The sequence below is a fragment of the Lacerta agilis genome, chromosome 5 (genome assembly GCF_009819535.1).
Source record: "Lacerta agilis isolate rLacAgi1 chromosome 5, rLacAgi1.pri, whole genome shotgun sequence".
In the NCBI taxonomy this organism is placed as follows: Eukaryota; Metazoa; Chordata; class Lepidosauria; order Squamata; family Lacertidae; genus Lacerta; species Lacerta agilis.
In genome coordinates, this window is record NC_046316.1 from 73,037,080 (window position 1) to 73,053,547 (window position 16,468).

Sequence of the window (16,468 nt, forward strand, 5' to 3'; positions counted from 1 at the left end):
GGGAAGAAACAGCATCGCGTTAAGCTCAGCAGGGGAGGCTGTTTCTTTTGTGTCTCTGGGCACCACCGAGTCGATCTCATTCCCGAGTTGCTCGCTGCCTCCCTCCCGTAGTTACCGGGCCCTTGGGTGACTGAGGGGGTGGCCCCTTTCTCTCGCCTCTGTGCCTTGGGCTCGCAATTTGTGCAGCAACAGCAGCAGCAGCAGCCTCCTCGCCGCCTCTCTCTCCCCTGTCGGAGAAGAGCCAGGCCCAGAGGGGGAGCCCGTCTGCCAGCCAAGTGCTGCTCCCTGGCGCTCAGAGGCTGCTCCATCTCCAACTCACTCCCTCGCGCGCGCTCTCTCTCTCCGTCTCATTCATTTCGCCGGCTAACATGAGAGATCATGGCCGCCTTCGGGCTCCTCAGCTATGAGCAGAGACCTCTCAAGCGCTCCCGCTTGGGGCCGCCCGACGTCTACCCGCAAGACCCCAAGCAGAAGGAGGTAACGGGGGGGGGGGTAAAAGAAAGCCCGCGCTTTCGCCCGTTCCCCGCCATCGCGCGCTTGGCGAGGGGGAGAAGTTTGACCGGCGGCTACTTGAGAAGGAAGGAGGTGGTGGAGGGGGGGGAGGGGAGAAAGGCGGGCGAGGGGGGGGGCGGCTCTGAGGGAAGAGGACATGCATGCAGCAGTCTGGGTTGCGGCCCCATTCTGAGGGATTCCGTCGTAGGACTCGGCTTCGGCGGAGGGGGCGCACCGGGTCTCCGTGCGCCTGTCTGCCTGGGCCTGACGCACTCCGGGCTCCCGGAGGCTGTGGCGGCTCCCCGCCCCCTCTTTCCCCGTGTTCCTGGCTCGCTTGTCCCTTCAGTGCACCTCCCTAAACTTTTGAAAAATGTCGGCTCCCGAAAGGGAAGCCGCCCTTTCCCCTACCACCCCCCCCCTGCCCCGCGCACACAGACCCTGACTCGCGTTTGGTACACCTGAGCAAGAGCCCCTTGCACCTCGCAAAGGGCTGTCTCAGGTATGTGTGTGTAGTTAAGGACACCAACATGTGGAGAATTGATTTCTGCTTAACGCCCCTCCCCCCCCCAACCTGACTTCTTGTGTGAGGGGATGGAGGGCCATTCTGAACTAGTCAAATGTGTTTTCCCACTGGAAAAAGGTGCCTAGGCATCAGGGGTGCCAACTTGAATAAAATATTGTGCGTGTGTGTAAGCCCCGCCCCGCATAATTGATCACATGACATGGTGCACACACATCATTTGAATGTTAATGCCCATCAACTGCAGGGTGTGTGTGACCCCCCTCAAATATTTTATTTTGGGGAGGGGGCAAAGACCCTTCAGCTCCTGGGAGTTGGCTCCTGTGCTAGGCATGGTAGTAGACAGGTATTTCCCATGGGCTTGTGCACCTGATTCAGGAGTCAATAAAGCTCCTCCTCCTCCACTTTCAAAACACACACAGCCACAATCATATGACTTTAAGGCACCTGCTTTTAACAATTAATTGCAAGAGCCAGTGGCACTGAATAGTAACTTGTGATGCTATCTAGATATGCTGCTCTGCAATTAAGGTGTAATTATTTCAAGGTGGGGAGGAAAGGCTTATTATACAGTAATGGCTACCTGCAAGTTGCTGAGGGATTTGCTTGTTTCCTTTACTCACCTGCTACCCAGCTGTAACTAACCTGTTCCCTTCTAAAGGTTCAAGACCACAAGTCACCTGCAAACTATTTCTAGATGGCTAATTTCCAGGTGTTACTACTGCCTTTGTGTGGCTGCAGGAGTAACGCGATCTTACTACAATGTTTCCAAGCCTCTTTCTATGTGGGTAGGCCCTATCCTCCAATCCAGGGAGAAAAGTGTTGTTGGGAAGGTATGGTGCTTATATGGTATCTCTATATGGACCTGGACAAGCCCACATGGTAAGTGGCTTGCAAATAATATCCCGCCCCCAAAGCCACTACCTCGATATAAAATTATTGTGCCATCTCTGTACATTATGGTGTTTTATAGTAAGCATGCCTGATAGCTGGCCTTTAGATCTATTTTTTACTGTGGACTTATTCAAATTATGTTCTGGTTCTTATAATATGCATTGTACATTGGACGGGGAAGTTTCACCACGTGTTAAAAAAGGAGGAATTGTTTCTTATCCAACCAAAACTTTCAACTTGATAGAGTGTTTCGAGTTGCTTTATACCACAACAGTAAATGTAATACCCAGGTGAATGTTGCCACTTTCTGATAATTCACAGTTTTGGTTTGTTAGTGCAAAATGTCAGAAGACTTTGATACACGTGTATTGGACTAGGGAACCAAATTTCGTCTTCATTTCTTACACTTGCCAAAGTCAGGTTGGGAAGTGTCTGGAGCAGTTGAAGAAATTTTAATTCCTTTTTGTACTTCAGATTTTCTAAAATGCCTTGTACATACTTGATGGAAGGTTTTTATTTCTCTACTCAAAAGTTTCTATTTAGAGTAACCATATGGAATGCTAAAAAAAAAAGGTTGAGCATATTCTTCAAATGTTAATAATAAACGTTAACTGCCATGCTTTATTTGGGAAGAATGCTGACTATTAATAATGCTGCTTAGCTTACAGAATAGTTAAATATTACATATTTGAACAACAGTATAATACAAACACATTGGCCTGTTGCACAACAGTATAATACAGGTATAAACATATTGGCCTATTGTTTGCTACCATTTTGTTACACTGTGACCAAATTTGAGAGCTGATATGAGTGCATAGCAGGGGTAGCCAATGCCCAGATATTGGACTCAAGCTCCCATTAGCCCTAGCCAACATAGGCTGTGGCAAGGGATGATGGGAGTTGTAGTCCAGCAACATCTGGAAGGCGCCACATTGGCGATCCCAGGCATATAGAATGCAGTTTAATGGTCTTCATATTAGCATGACAGAACTGAAAGCTGGATTCTAGCTTGGACTCTCAATCTTGTCACTTAGGTCATCTATACTGTTCTACCATATTCCTTGGCTTGATAATCAAAAACTGGGTGATGCCTGAGATAGTAATCTCTTAATTATTTTTTATCTCATCCCTGCACCCATATCAAAGCCAGCTGTGGGTTCATAGTCTCTTGGCTCTTGCTCGATCTTCTTTCCAAGAGTTGAAGACATGTGGCCACAGCCAGAGTCTCCAAAGTACAGTATTCTAGATGATTCGGTATATGGAAGAGCTGGTAAATTCAAATAAGTTTGTTTCTCACCTTGTGGAGGCTTGCTGTAAAGAAAAATGTTTTGTGAACCAGGTTTATTATTATTATTATTATTATTATTTTGAAAAACATTTCTTTCATAGGTTTCTGTGACTTCTTGGGGTATTTATGTGTGTTTTAGCCTGCTTTTCAATCAAAACAAATTTAAAGTGGGTAGATAAGTGGGATGCTTACATTCATTTTTCCATGATCATCTTGACAAGATTAAAAAACAACAACACCAGATCAATCACACCTGATCACCTGTGCAAGACCGTGTCATCTTTGGAATGCAATATAATTAGTGACTTTAATTTCAATTTCAATTTCTGTTTGCAGTAGCAGCAACTTCCCAAACAACAAGGGCCCATATGGTTAATAATTAAAATGTGTTTCAAAGATATTCCATTTCCTATATACATTGAACCACATAGAATGGTACAGTATATGCTTATAACATGATTTAATCAATGTTGTGGTTACGAATATTTAAATGTTCTACTGCTAATAGAAATGGAACTGGTTCGGGTGTGCATAACTTGTGAAGCAAACAGAACTTCTGTTACTTGCTACTGAAATCAGACAAATAATGCTAATGACCTGACATTCTATACATAGCTTTTGTTAAAACATCATTGTTATAAAGTACATACTAGTTAAAAAAGCATTATAGCAACTGAAGCATCTCCTGAATGTAAAAATGTATTCAATTTGTGGACAGTCACTGCCGATGGAGGGGTTATGGTAGCATGTGTGAAACTAATTTGAAGAATCATGGGCGTCTGCTGAGGAAGCTGCTGCTCCAACGCATGAGGTCATCCCCCACAGGGTTCAAACGTAGAGCTGCCCCCTTTGGATCTTAGAATATCTCTGCTCAGTATTTTCCCATGTGATGGAATAAATCACTACAAAGTCAAGATTTGCAACTATAAAATAACCACCTCCTTAGAAAACTGGCTGCAGTTCCAAATCTCTTACCAATGAGTAAGTCCCTTTGAATTCAGTAGTGCTTACTGTGAGTAAATACACCTTGGATTGGGCTACATATGTGGAATATTGAATTCAGACCTGCTCTAGTTGTCTGCCAATACTTCTGTGCTAAATTAAATAGGTTGTTTAATGTGAAACCCTGTAGGAGGGAGGAAAAACTCCCTAGCACCTCTATCTCTATAAACTGACATGGCTCAGACTATGCCATGTCAGTCCTCTTCCATGCAACAGTGCTTCGAGGAAGTGTTGCTATCCAGACGCTTTGCTGCGCTATGTCACTCAAGACATCACTGAAGCAACAGTGAAAAAACATTTTTTAAGCCTCTTGTAAATTGTGAGCTAGCAAAAGACACCAGTGTGGATTCAGATGCTAGGCTAAGTGAGAGCCCTGGATAGTCCTAAGAACAGCTCACATCACCACTGGTGCCATGGTTAGACGAAGGGAGTCTGCAACATTGCTGCCCACTCCCAGTTACTTAACAGTAGCTAAGCAGTTGGTAGTGTTTCATTTCTATGAAGACCTTTGGTTTTCTGTATGTGGTGGGCATTTATGCACTTTAGGAGAAGTACTTTGGAGCATTAACCCAGTCAACAAGGTAGGTGCTCAAAATAATGGGAATACAGAACATCCAAATACTGAAGCAGTAAAGTGTCAGGGTTGGGACTATGTTACCACTCAGAAGACAATGTCTTCTTTTTAGTAAACCCCTGGAAAATTTAGTCCGGTAATGAATCCCAGTGTTCCACTGTCTCTGTGCAATTATCCTTTAAAACCATTGCATTCAAAACTTAAAAGACGGAATTGCTTCCTAAGTTTCAAATATCTGACTTAAATGCGGAATGTTCTGTTTGGCTGATGTAAATTGGCAATGGGTGTTGTTGGTACGTGACAGCTTTATATTGAGGAAGAGGTCCTTGATTATTGATGGTGGTTGAGTCAGAAAGTGGGAAGAGAAAAGTTTCTTCTCTCTCTCTCATAACATAAGAACTCATGGGCATCCAATGAAGCTGGACATTGGAAGATTGCAAACAGCTAAAAGAAAAAGTGTTTCTTCATGTAGTGAATAGTTAAGCTATGGAACTCGCTTACACAGGGGACAGTGATGGCCATCAAGCTAGGTGGTTTTAAAAGAGGATTAGACACATTATTCATGGAGGACAAGGCTATCCATGGCTACAAAGTTAACCCTGATGGCTATGTTCTGCCTCAGCAATGAGAGGCAGCAATGCCTCTGACTACCAGCTGCTGAAAACCACAGGAGGCGAGGGGTGCTTTTGTGCTTGAATCCTGTTTGCAGGTTCCCCACCAACATCTGGTTGGCCACTGTAAGAACAGGATACTGGAGAAGATGGGGCCATTGGCCTGATCCAGCCGGCTCTTCTTACATTATTTTGTTCTTAGTGTTGGAATACACTACAATGAATTCTTGCTAGAGTTTGTTGCACGGCTTGAATCCTCAGTGTGCCCCCTAATCAGTCAACTTTTGTTACCTATTGAATTTTTCTCTTAAGTCTCTATAAGATATTCCCAGGGCCTGCTTGAGTGGATAAGCGTTTCCTACAATTGGTTTTAGGACATTTAAAAATACACTGGAGGGATTTTAGCTTGGAGGTTATCTTTCATCTTCCCTGCTGGATGCGGTATTGCTGTACGGTATCTTTTCCTGAGTACCAGTGTAGCCTTGTCAGTCTCTCTTCACCTCTCTACAGATTCAGGGATACCTGTTATAATTTCTTTGATGGATCGCATTGTCTCCAATTGCCTCCCAAAGGACACAATGTCATGGTCGCTGATGGCATACAGTGCTGGCTAAATTGTTCTGCCATATAGAAGTAAATTTCCCAGAGGCTGGGAATCGGATATAAATCCCCTTCAAATAGGCTGCAGCAAAGATCCTAAAAATTACACATCAGTTAGTATTTTGGGTGTCTGTTCTTAAAATCTATATCTGCTTTCTTCTTGAATGGGAAAATTGGGCAGACCAAAAGTAGGTTGTGGAGATTCTGCCCTGTTCGTAGATGGTCCCTGGTTCAATCCCCAGTTTAGGCCTGGGACTCCCCCAGGACAGACACTGCTACTTAGGGTAGATAGTAATGAGCTAAATGGAACTATGGCCTGACTCAGTATAAGGAAGCTTCTTATGTTGACATAGAAGAATCATCAACATTTCGAAAAGGGGAAAACAGCCTTGGCCAGTGTTCTCTGCTATACCATTTGATATCAAAATATGTTAAACTAGAAAACAGATGCCTCATCAACCTTTCCCTAGTGGATAGATTTCTGTGGGGGGGAAATTTGCTACATTCGCTAACGTCAGTATTTGACCTTTGAATCTGGGGAAAAAAACAAATGCAGTTTCGAGTTAGGGTAAGTTAATGCTTTTTATTTGACAAATGGAAACTCCATATTCTCAGAGGTTAAGACAGGGATGTTTGCTGGCACCCATTTATTTCTATTCGTATATAGAGAGCATTTCTGAAGAACCACAAAGCCTTATTTATTTTCCACCCTGTCTTCTGATTCGGAAGATTAGGATTCCTGGCTATGCAGGGAGCCTCCATATGCACACATGGCTCCTGGCTGCAGACGTTTTCTGGCAACATGTGCAGTGTCTGGAGGGTCTCACAGATCTGGGTGGAAGACACAGATCTGGGTTACAGTGCCTAAAGAGGGCTTAGTTCTCAAGTTTAAGTTTAAAATAGCAAACAGCATTTGCTGAGAGATTTTTTTCTTATTATTATTCAGGCCTGGCAAACTGTTTTTATTCTCTTTAATATGTGAAAATGTCAAATTAGTTATAGTGTGGCAGCACCTAAACTTTGGAACTCCCTGCCTGTTGACCTCAGGCAAGCGCTACCTTCTTCTCTGCTACAGACAAAGGCATGACCCAAAATGGTTGTGTATGGGGATATCCCCCTTCCTTTGTGGATCTGGCCTTTGGGTGCATTTTTTTTTTTAAAAAAAAATCATGTATTTTATCCTAATTTGCAGCAGTAGGATTCATATCCAAAACCACAAAGCCTTGGTTTCACCAGCATCCTTTGGAATGAAATTCAGGTACACTTTAAGAGGTGAAACTTATTATTTTCAATTCTAAAATGATTTTTCTTTCAAACCAAGATAAGTATGTGTTCTGCCAAGGGGCAGGGTTCTTTTTTTGGAATCTGGATCCAATGAAACACACAGATGGAAGAACAAAAAAATATGCTTTAATTTTCTAGATACAATCAGACAAACGTAGCGTACCTGACAAAAGCCCAAGCACAAATCTCCTCTTCTGCCGCCCGGGGCCCCAAGAGAGCAGCGGGAGAGATCCCTCACACCAGGAAACCCACAGCACCCGGTACCTGGTCTGTGGCGAAGCCCAATCAGTCCCTTCCATTCCTTCGTTTATATAGCTGACTTAAGTTTGATTGTTTTCACCTGGCTATCAGGTACCATTCCCGAATGGTCAGGGAATCAGGCACCTGAGTGTGGCTTGGCTAAGGTCATTGGCAGCTGAAGGTGTTCTCAACTAATTGTATCTTCCTCACAAGCAACTTTACTTTGCTAATTAGAGGAGGAAAAGGGAATAGGACATGCAACCTGACTCCTCGTGATTACAAAGATCTTCCGCGAGTTTCCACTACAGTATGTTACTTACGATAGCATTATTTGCAACAGGGACTTGCACCCAGAAAATAAGGCAAGCATAGCTGCTTGACCATATCTAGGCCATAATTTGATACAAGATTGAAATAGATCTGTGCCTTTATCTAGCATGCGGCAATATTCCGTAATGTTTGGCATTTTAAATGATCTTCTTGTTTCCATGAGAGATGCTTTGTGATGACCCATGGTTTTAAGCAAATAAACTGAGATGGTACAAAGTGGCTTTTGTATTGGCATGATATGACGGCACTATGTAGTCTAAAAAAGCTGGCTTGTGTGGTGCAGGTTTAGGAGTCACTGGAGTCCTGTTGTTGGATCTATAGGGAAAGACAAATGCTTATTTAAATTGTCCATTAATGAATACAGCCCTTAGACTGGAAAAGGTTCCCCACCCAGATATACATTATAGAGTTGAAAATATTCTGCAGCAAGTGAAGAAATACTTCTTTTGTTCCAGGTTCCTAATTTGGTGTAATAATGTAAATGGAAGTATTTTTCAAGGAGTTGTTAATACAGAATATTACCCAGCAGTAAAAATGCAAAAGGAGTAGGTTTTGAGTCTGAAGAAACCAAACAAATCCCTTTTGCATTGTGTCTCAGTGTTTGAAACTCCCATTGTTCTAGGCGCATTTTGCGACAGGGAATTCCATTAGTGCAAGCAGTTTCTGATATCTGGGCACCTAAGATCACAGATTAAAACTGCAGAGTGGGAGGAAAGGAGGATCTTTTTCTGCCTCCCCACTTCCAGCTACTCTCTGAAGACTGGAGAAGAGACCCTCTTAAGACTATTAGGGGGGTGGGCAGAGAAAGGACTAGACCATGTGAAAAATGAACATAGTATTTTAACTGCAGTTCATTCATTTTCAACTTTGTATTCTTGTTATAAAAAAGCATGCCTGGACATTCCGTCATTGTGCCCATAACCTAGGTTTAAGGTGCCATTTAGCTCCGAGCTTTCATATATCAGTTTCTAACATTGGTTTCAATAACATAATTAATTTTATGTGAGCATGCCCAACAACTTGGTTCATCTTCTGAGACCCTGGTCCAGCTCTCCCCAGCCATCAGAAATGTGGATCCTGAGATCCGGTGCAGACTCCAAAGGGAAGTCTGCCTGGCCCCTTTGCTGCTCACTTTCAGAAAGGAACCACATTTTCTTTTCTAGGGAAGAAATCCGTACCTTGGGATTAGTTTTATGTGCCCATTGCCTTTTTACTCTTCTGTTCCTTAAGATACTGTTTGTTTTTATCATCGTGTATTGTTCTATTCCTGTCGTAAGCTGCTTTGAGTTTCTCCATCCCTGTCTTAAATAAAATGTGGTTCCCAGGTTGACACTTCGGATTAAATTTGTTTCCCAAAGCTGGGAAATATCAGTGGTTCTCTCAATAGACTAAATAAGCATTCATCAGTGTGTGTAGTTTAAAAGAAGTGTAGGCATATAAAGTTGCAACGTTGTGAGCACTTCAGTTTGAAAGTGTCAATATTGTTATGCAGTCCCTTTAGTTTTCCAAGCAAATTATAAAGTCACAACAAGCATCTATCTTTACTACTACTTGTGTTATTTGTTGACTATTACTAGCTACATGTTTAAAAACCCAATATGCAGGTGCTGAAGTGCTGTCATAAAGCACGCACACTTACACAAATCTACAACGTGATTAGGCTTTAGTGGCCCCAGTTGACACTTTGAAAAGCTAACCTGATAACCCGGCAAAACCCAGTGTAATATGTCACATGGAGTGCATTACTTTGAAAGTGACAATTCCATTCAGTCGCCCTGTGCGTCTTCAGTAGGAGAGTGCTTGGAAGTCAAGTTAAGTCAAATGACAGCGTGCTCAACCTTTATATTTCATTTAACTGAGCTTGACATTATGTAAACTCCTTGCCTGTCAGTTTCCATGGTAGGGTGCTTGTTAGAATCCAAGTCATGCTGTAGAAATTGGGATGGGGGTGAGGGGCAGCTTAAACCATTTGAAATAAAAATAGGAGCGTTTCACCACTGATGCAGGCTTCGCAGTTACATCTCAATATTCCAAAGATTCTTGCTAGGTTGCCCATGGGTTACAGATATCTCTTTATCTAACTCCAGTACGTTGCAGGCTGATCCCATCCTCTGCTGTGCTGTCACTCACTTTTTTTGTCTTTTTGGAGAGAGAGTTGATGTTAAGGTGGCTGTCTGTCACACTTGTAGTTGGCTGGGTCACATACAAGTGGGACCAAGTTATTCTTAATTGCTTAAGCACTGCACTGCAGTTGTGCAAATACAAGTGTGTAATTTTATACACCCCTATCATATCCCCTCCCACTTACTCACCATTTTTCCAAACTAAAAAGCTCCCAAGGTTGCAACCTTTCCTCATAGGTGAGCTGCTCTAGCCCCTTGATCATTTTTTGGTTGCCATTTTGTGAATATTTCCCCATCTCTTCAGAATCCTTGCCCTGGTTTGGCAACCAGAAGTCTGTACAGTTTTCCAAGTGCAGTCACAGTATAGATTTGTATGATGGCATTATGATGCTGGCAATTTTCTTTTCAATCCCTTTCCTAATGATTCTTAACATGGAATTCACTTTTTTTTAAAAAAATCTGCTGTGCACGGAATAGACATATTCACCAAGATATCCACTACAACCCCAATGTCTTATTCCTGGGCAGTTGCTGCCAGTTCAGTCCATTAGCATACATCTGAAATGAGATTATTTTTGTCCCCATGTGCTTCACATGCGCTGGATTATGGAAAAAGCTAGAGAGTTCCAGAAAAACATTTACTTCTGCTTCATTGACTACGCAAAAGCATTTGACTGTGTCGACCACAGCAAACTATGGCAAGTGCTTAAAGAAATGGGAGTGCCTGATCACCTCATCCGTCTCCTGAGAAATCTCTATGTGGGACTACAGTTAGAACTGGATATGGAACAACTGATTGGTTCAAAATTGGGAAAGGAGTACGACAAGGCTGTATATTGTCTCCCTGTTTATTTAACTTATATGCAGAATTCATCATGCGAAAGGCTGGGCTGGATGAATCCCAAACCGGAATTAAGATTGCCGGAAAAAATATCAACAACCTCAGATATGCTGATGATACAACCTTGATGGCAGAAAGTGAGGAGGAATTGAAGAACCTTTTAATGAGGGTGAAAGAGGAAAGCGCAAAATATGGTCTGAAGCTCAACATCAAAAAAACTAAGATCATGGCCACTGGTCCCATCACCTCCTGGCAAATAGAAGGGGAAGAAATGGAGGCAGTGAGAGATTTCACTTTCTTGGGTTCCATGATCACTGCAGATGGTGACAGCAGTCACGAAATTAGAAGACGCCTGCTTCTTGGGAGAAAAGCAATGACAAACCTAGACAGCATCTTAAAAAGCAAAGACATCACCTTGCCGACAAAGGTCCGTATAGTTAAAGCTATGGTTTTTCCAGTAGTAATGTACGGAAGTGAGAGCTGGACCATCAAGAAGGCTGATCGCCGAAGAATTGATGCTTTTGAATTATGGTGCTGGAGGAGACTCTTGAGAGTCCCATGGACTGCAAGAAGATCAAACCTATCCATTCTTAAAGAAATCAGCCCTGAGTGCTCACTAGAAGGACAGATCCTGAAGTTGAGGCTCCAGTACTTTGGCCACCTCATGAGAAAAGAAGACTCCCTAGAAAAGACCCTGATGTTGGGAAAAATGGAGGGCACAAGGAGAAGGGGACGACAGAGGATGAGATGGTTGGACAGTGTTCTCGAAGCTACTAACATGAGTTTGGCCAAACTGCGAGAGGCAGTGAAGGATAGGCGTGCCTGGCGTGCTCTGGTCCATGGGGTCACGAAGAGTCGGACATGACTGAACGACTGAACAACAACAACAACAAGCTTCACATTGCATTTGTTTACACTGAATCACATTTTCCATTTTTATGCTCATTCAGCTAGATTTCAGAGATCCCTTTCGAGATCCTCACAACCCTTTTTGTTTTTACCGCCTTGAACAATTGCAGACTTGACCACCTCACTGATTAGCCACAATTTCATATGCTATATGATCCATGGAAGGACTGCCCATTCATTCCAACTCTTTGCTCCTTGTTCTTTAACCAGTTTCTAATCCATAAGAGAACCTGTCCCCTTATCTCAAAACTGCAAAGCTTACTCAGAAATGTTTGAACAGAGTTGGCCCACCCACTGATGAGGCAGGGTGAAGCACTTGCCTCAGACAGCAGAAGTGCTCCACCAGAATACCCTGCTCTTGCTGGCGAGAGGGAGGTGTTCTGGCATGTGGCATTGCCACTCATCTTCTTCCCCCTGGGGGCAGCGAAGCAAAGTAGCAATGGCTTGAGGAGTGCCCTGGCTCACTCCTGAGGGAGGGTGAATGAGTGTCAATTTAGGAAAGAGGGGTGGGGTGTGCCGGGGGGGGGGGTAAGGCAGCAGCACATGCCCATTTGGCCTCAGGTGGCAAAATGGGATGGGCTGCCCCTGTGTTTGAGACAGACGTTATCAAAAGCTTTTTTGAAAGTACACATTGACCTGGTTTGCACGTAACACTCAGCCAAACTATGACTTAATGTGAATCAGGAATCATGCTGGTTCCCTGTGAGGAAATAATAGCTGCTTGACTCGTCTTCCCCTGCTGCTGCTGCTGCACTGACAGTAGCTAAACCATGGTTTGGCTTAGCATTGCACCTGAACACAGGCTCATGGTTTGTCTTCCTCCATAACAACCATGGCTTTTTTTCAGCCAGAACTCACCAGAACTCAGTTCTGGCAACTCCGTTGCCTTTATAAGAGAACAAGGGAGGCATCTAGTCCAGCATCCTGTTCTTACAGTGGCAAGAGAGATGCACATAGGAAGCCCCCAAGCAACACCTGAGCACAAGAGCCCCTTTCCCCTCCTGCGGTTCAAGCATGAACTGTAACCTAGGTTTATACAGGGCTGGCTGTTTTATGTTGTTTAATTGTACTTAATGGTTGTTATTTTGGGGACGAGGATGATAGCAGCAGCAGCTACAACAGCAACATAATTTATTTACTTGCCAACCATCTGACTGGGTTGCCCCAGCCGCTCTGTGGGCTGCTTCCAACAAATTAAAACATAAATCACAGTAAAGCGTCAAGTATTAAAAACTTCCCTGTACCGTGAATGCTGTGTTTAACAACACTTTATTACTATATTTGATACTATATGTTGTTAGCCACTCAGGGGCTAACAAGTGAAGAGGACTGGGTTTAAGAAGTAAGAACTACTAGTTGAAAGATTCTCTAGCTTTAGGTCAGAGTGTTTGCAAGTGCTGCATGTCTACAGTGTATGGTTTAGGTGGCAGCTATGTCTAGTGGTCTAGCGGCCTGGGATAAGATGAATTTTAAATGTTACAGCGGCCATGTGTATACAGGGGGCATCGTAGCTAATCCGGCACTTAGTGATGCTGTTGTGCCTTTGTGTTTGTGTGTGAGGTAGAGAGAGAGGAACTAGCATTTTGTATCTAATTTAGGAAACAGCCGTTAAACCCATTCCACTTCCAACCCCGAAAGCCTTTAAGGTATCCAAATTCTATTGGCTGACATACATAGATGTGTGTAAGATGGTGGCAGAACATTAAAAAGTCAGTGTTTGTCTCTGTGTATCCTGGAAAATGCTATCATTTGATGATGAAAGTGAATGTGTAGGAGATTAAGCCTTGATAACATTCTGCCTGGTAAGCAACTTCCTGCAGATAAAAGACAAGTGTTATCCCAATGTGAAAGACTATGGCGTATAGAGGGAACACGTTACTGTTTCAGCATGACAAATTTGTGGTATATAAAATGCATCAGGAATTTTAATTCCTTCAAAAAAGGCATTGAGCAAAGTAATTAAAACTTAAACCTACAGCTCGAATAACTTAACAAAAACTCTCTCTTTGTAGGATGAACTTACGGCTGTGAATGTAAAGCAAGGTTTCAGTAACCAGCCAGCCTTCTCTGGAGATGAGCATGGCTCTGCTAGGAATATTGTCATTAACCCTTCAAAGGTAAGGTCGGGATTGAGGTTTGTTGCAAAAGTACTTTCCTTTATGACAGTGCAGTGATTTCTTGTGTTTTCCTTCACAGTCGCTCCCTATGATCACATTCATACACAAGGCAAAAACTTTTGTTTTGCATTGCCAGGCATTTGAATGTGAACATTATTGCTCTTAAGAATGGCTTCATTGCGTAGATTTATTTCTGGTTATCATGCCATGGTTGTGCGAAAAAATATTTGTAGATTAGGGTATGCTTTCATTCATGTGTTTACCAGATTGGACATTTGAGGCATTTTATGTGATTTTTGTATTATGTGCTAATATATACACTGCTAATAGCCTTGATAATGATGATGATGATGATAATAATAACAATAATTTATTTATACCCCACCCATCTGGCTGGGTTTTCCCTTGAGATGTCTTCATATAAGGTGATTCATAAATTGAATTAATAGTAGTAGTAATAATATTATTCTTAATTAGGTAGATGTGGGGATTCATTATTTCAGTAGACAGATGTTCTGTGTAAGTTTACAGATTTTAAGTAAATATGTGCTATTCCAGCAAAAGAAACTACCTTTCCTCTTGATTTTGTATCTCTTAATTTTCTTTGGAGTTAACATAGTGGTAACTGCAAGGTTGAGGTTTCTGGGTATGCTGATGGGACTTCATTTCATTGTGCAGCTCACCCTATGTGCTAATTATGACTCCAATTTAGCAGTGAATTTAAATATGTAAAGCATTCAAGTGAAGCCAGATGTCATATGCTTCAAGTTAAGCAGTCACGTTAAATCTTTAAGTCTTTTGCTGGACTGGAGCCTAACCAGGAGATAACGTACCCACAGAGAGACACTGGTGCTCAAGTGTGTCTCTAGTATGTTTCAAAAGTTGGACAATACTTTCATTAGGGCTAGCCAAAATCACACAATACTGAGTAAGCCAGAATCACACAATACTGAGTAAGCTTTCAAGTTCCCCAGAATTCTCCACTAGGTTGGAATATCTAGTGGCTGGAGATCAATAACTCCTGAAAAGTCCCTTCTTCAGCTGGTAGAGAATCCTGTCCCTCTATTTGTAGATCTGGCTTTTGAATGGCTAAAGGTGGTATTCTGCAAAGTGCAGAAAAATCAAAGGAAGTCACATTGGCACAGCTGCGAGGAAATAATAGTCCTAATAAACATATTGCCAAACTGTGAATTTTGCATTTTGCTTATGATTCAACAGGACTTTCTTCCTTTTTATGTATCTGTTTTTATGTATTGGGGTCTACCTTGATAGAGACTTCACACATTCTTAGTTAATAGCTTTTTGTTTTATAGGCACAGAGCATTTACCTTTAAAAGATAATGGGCTATCACTTTAGCCCTTTGCAGTATGAAAACTGACTTGCAGCACCAGGGAATTTAGAATACACTCTTACGAAGCTGATAGCTTAAACAACATTGATTCTAGATCTCTTCAGATGGGGATATTGTGTGTGGCAGTGTTTAATAGATACTTAACTGTGTATGTTTCTTTTATTCCTTCCCTCTCTATCAGATTGGAGCTTATTTTAGCAGCATATTAGAAGAGAAGTTAAAACTTAATACTTTCCAGGATACAGGAAAGAAGAAACCACAAGTAAATGCCAAAGACAATTACTGGCTAGTTACTGCTCGTTCCCAGAGTGCAATTCACAGTTGGTTTGCAGATTTAGCAGGAAACAAACCACTGACTATTCTGGCAAAAAAGGTACATATTAGTATTTTGAGGGCTTCATAAATTTGAGACAGGGTAGGCAATTAAATTAAAAGTGACTTAAGACTGTGCCAACCATATTGGGAACAGGTCATATTGCATAGATTTTTTGGGGGAAAAAGTGGTTGGGAGAAGTGGGAATTCCCTCTGTTTTCCTTTACTCTGTTAGGAGTTGCTCAGTGGCTGCAGCTCTCACAACACTGTCATGGATGCAGAATTCTGGTGCATCTCAAAAAATCTCACATCACTGTGTTGGAACATCAAGGAAATGTTGATCAGCGAAGGGGTATTGATTTTTTTTTGGGGTGGGTGGGTGGTTGGGGTGGTGTGAGATACATCTAGTAATTATTATATTAAATTGGTGCCTTGGAATTAGGTTTTTCCCCCCTCTGTGTATTTTAAATCTTTTCATCGTAGTTTAGCATTAGGCTTTTCTAGGCTCAGTCTCATAACACCGAACAATTTAGCGTTACCTCTGAACCAGCCTGTTGACTTGTTTGCATGGGTTCATATAAAGGAATCCTTTTTTCTAGCAGTGTAGAGAGAATGCGTTTTGTATTGTGTGTGAGGACTTCCAGGCAAAATTACAAGGGAGAGAATAATGGCAGTTTTTGGAAGCGGAACAGGGGGAGCCATTCTCTTTTTCATGTTTGAAACACCATGATAAAATCTACTCAGCTGTTGAGTAGAACATGAGACTAGTTTTTTTTTGGTGAAAGAAATGACATGGCAGACAGGCCTGCAAGTATAATGCTATGCTTCCTGTATCACCACCTAGAAAAGGGTGCTTTTGAAACTTTGAAGTTGCTGAAGCAAATATATTAGTTATGAAGCTTCATGTTTCACCTCTCCTTTATTGGCTTGTTGCTGGCCTGCTTGCAATACAGTACATGATAAGCCAAACTATGG

The 16,468-nt window shown here is 42.4% G+C and overlaps 1 protein-coding gene across 1 annotated transcript in view; it reads left to right on the forward strand.

Moving 5' to 3' along the window:
• Positions 1 to 353: 353 nt before the first annotated feature.
• MED12L (mediator complex subunit 12L) overlaps positions 354 to 16,468 on the forward strand; it is a 177,262-nt gene continuing 161,147 nt past the window's right edge. Inside the window, 4 exon segments of the mRNA XM_033150449.1 lie at positions 354 to 385; positions 387 to 477; positions 13,724 to 13,828; positions 15,362 to 15,553. Coding sequence (XP_033006340.1) covers positions 369 to 385; positions 387 to 477; positions 13,724 to 13,828; positions 15,362 to 15,553 — 405 coding nt within the window. The 5' untranslated portion in view covers positions 354 to 368.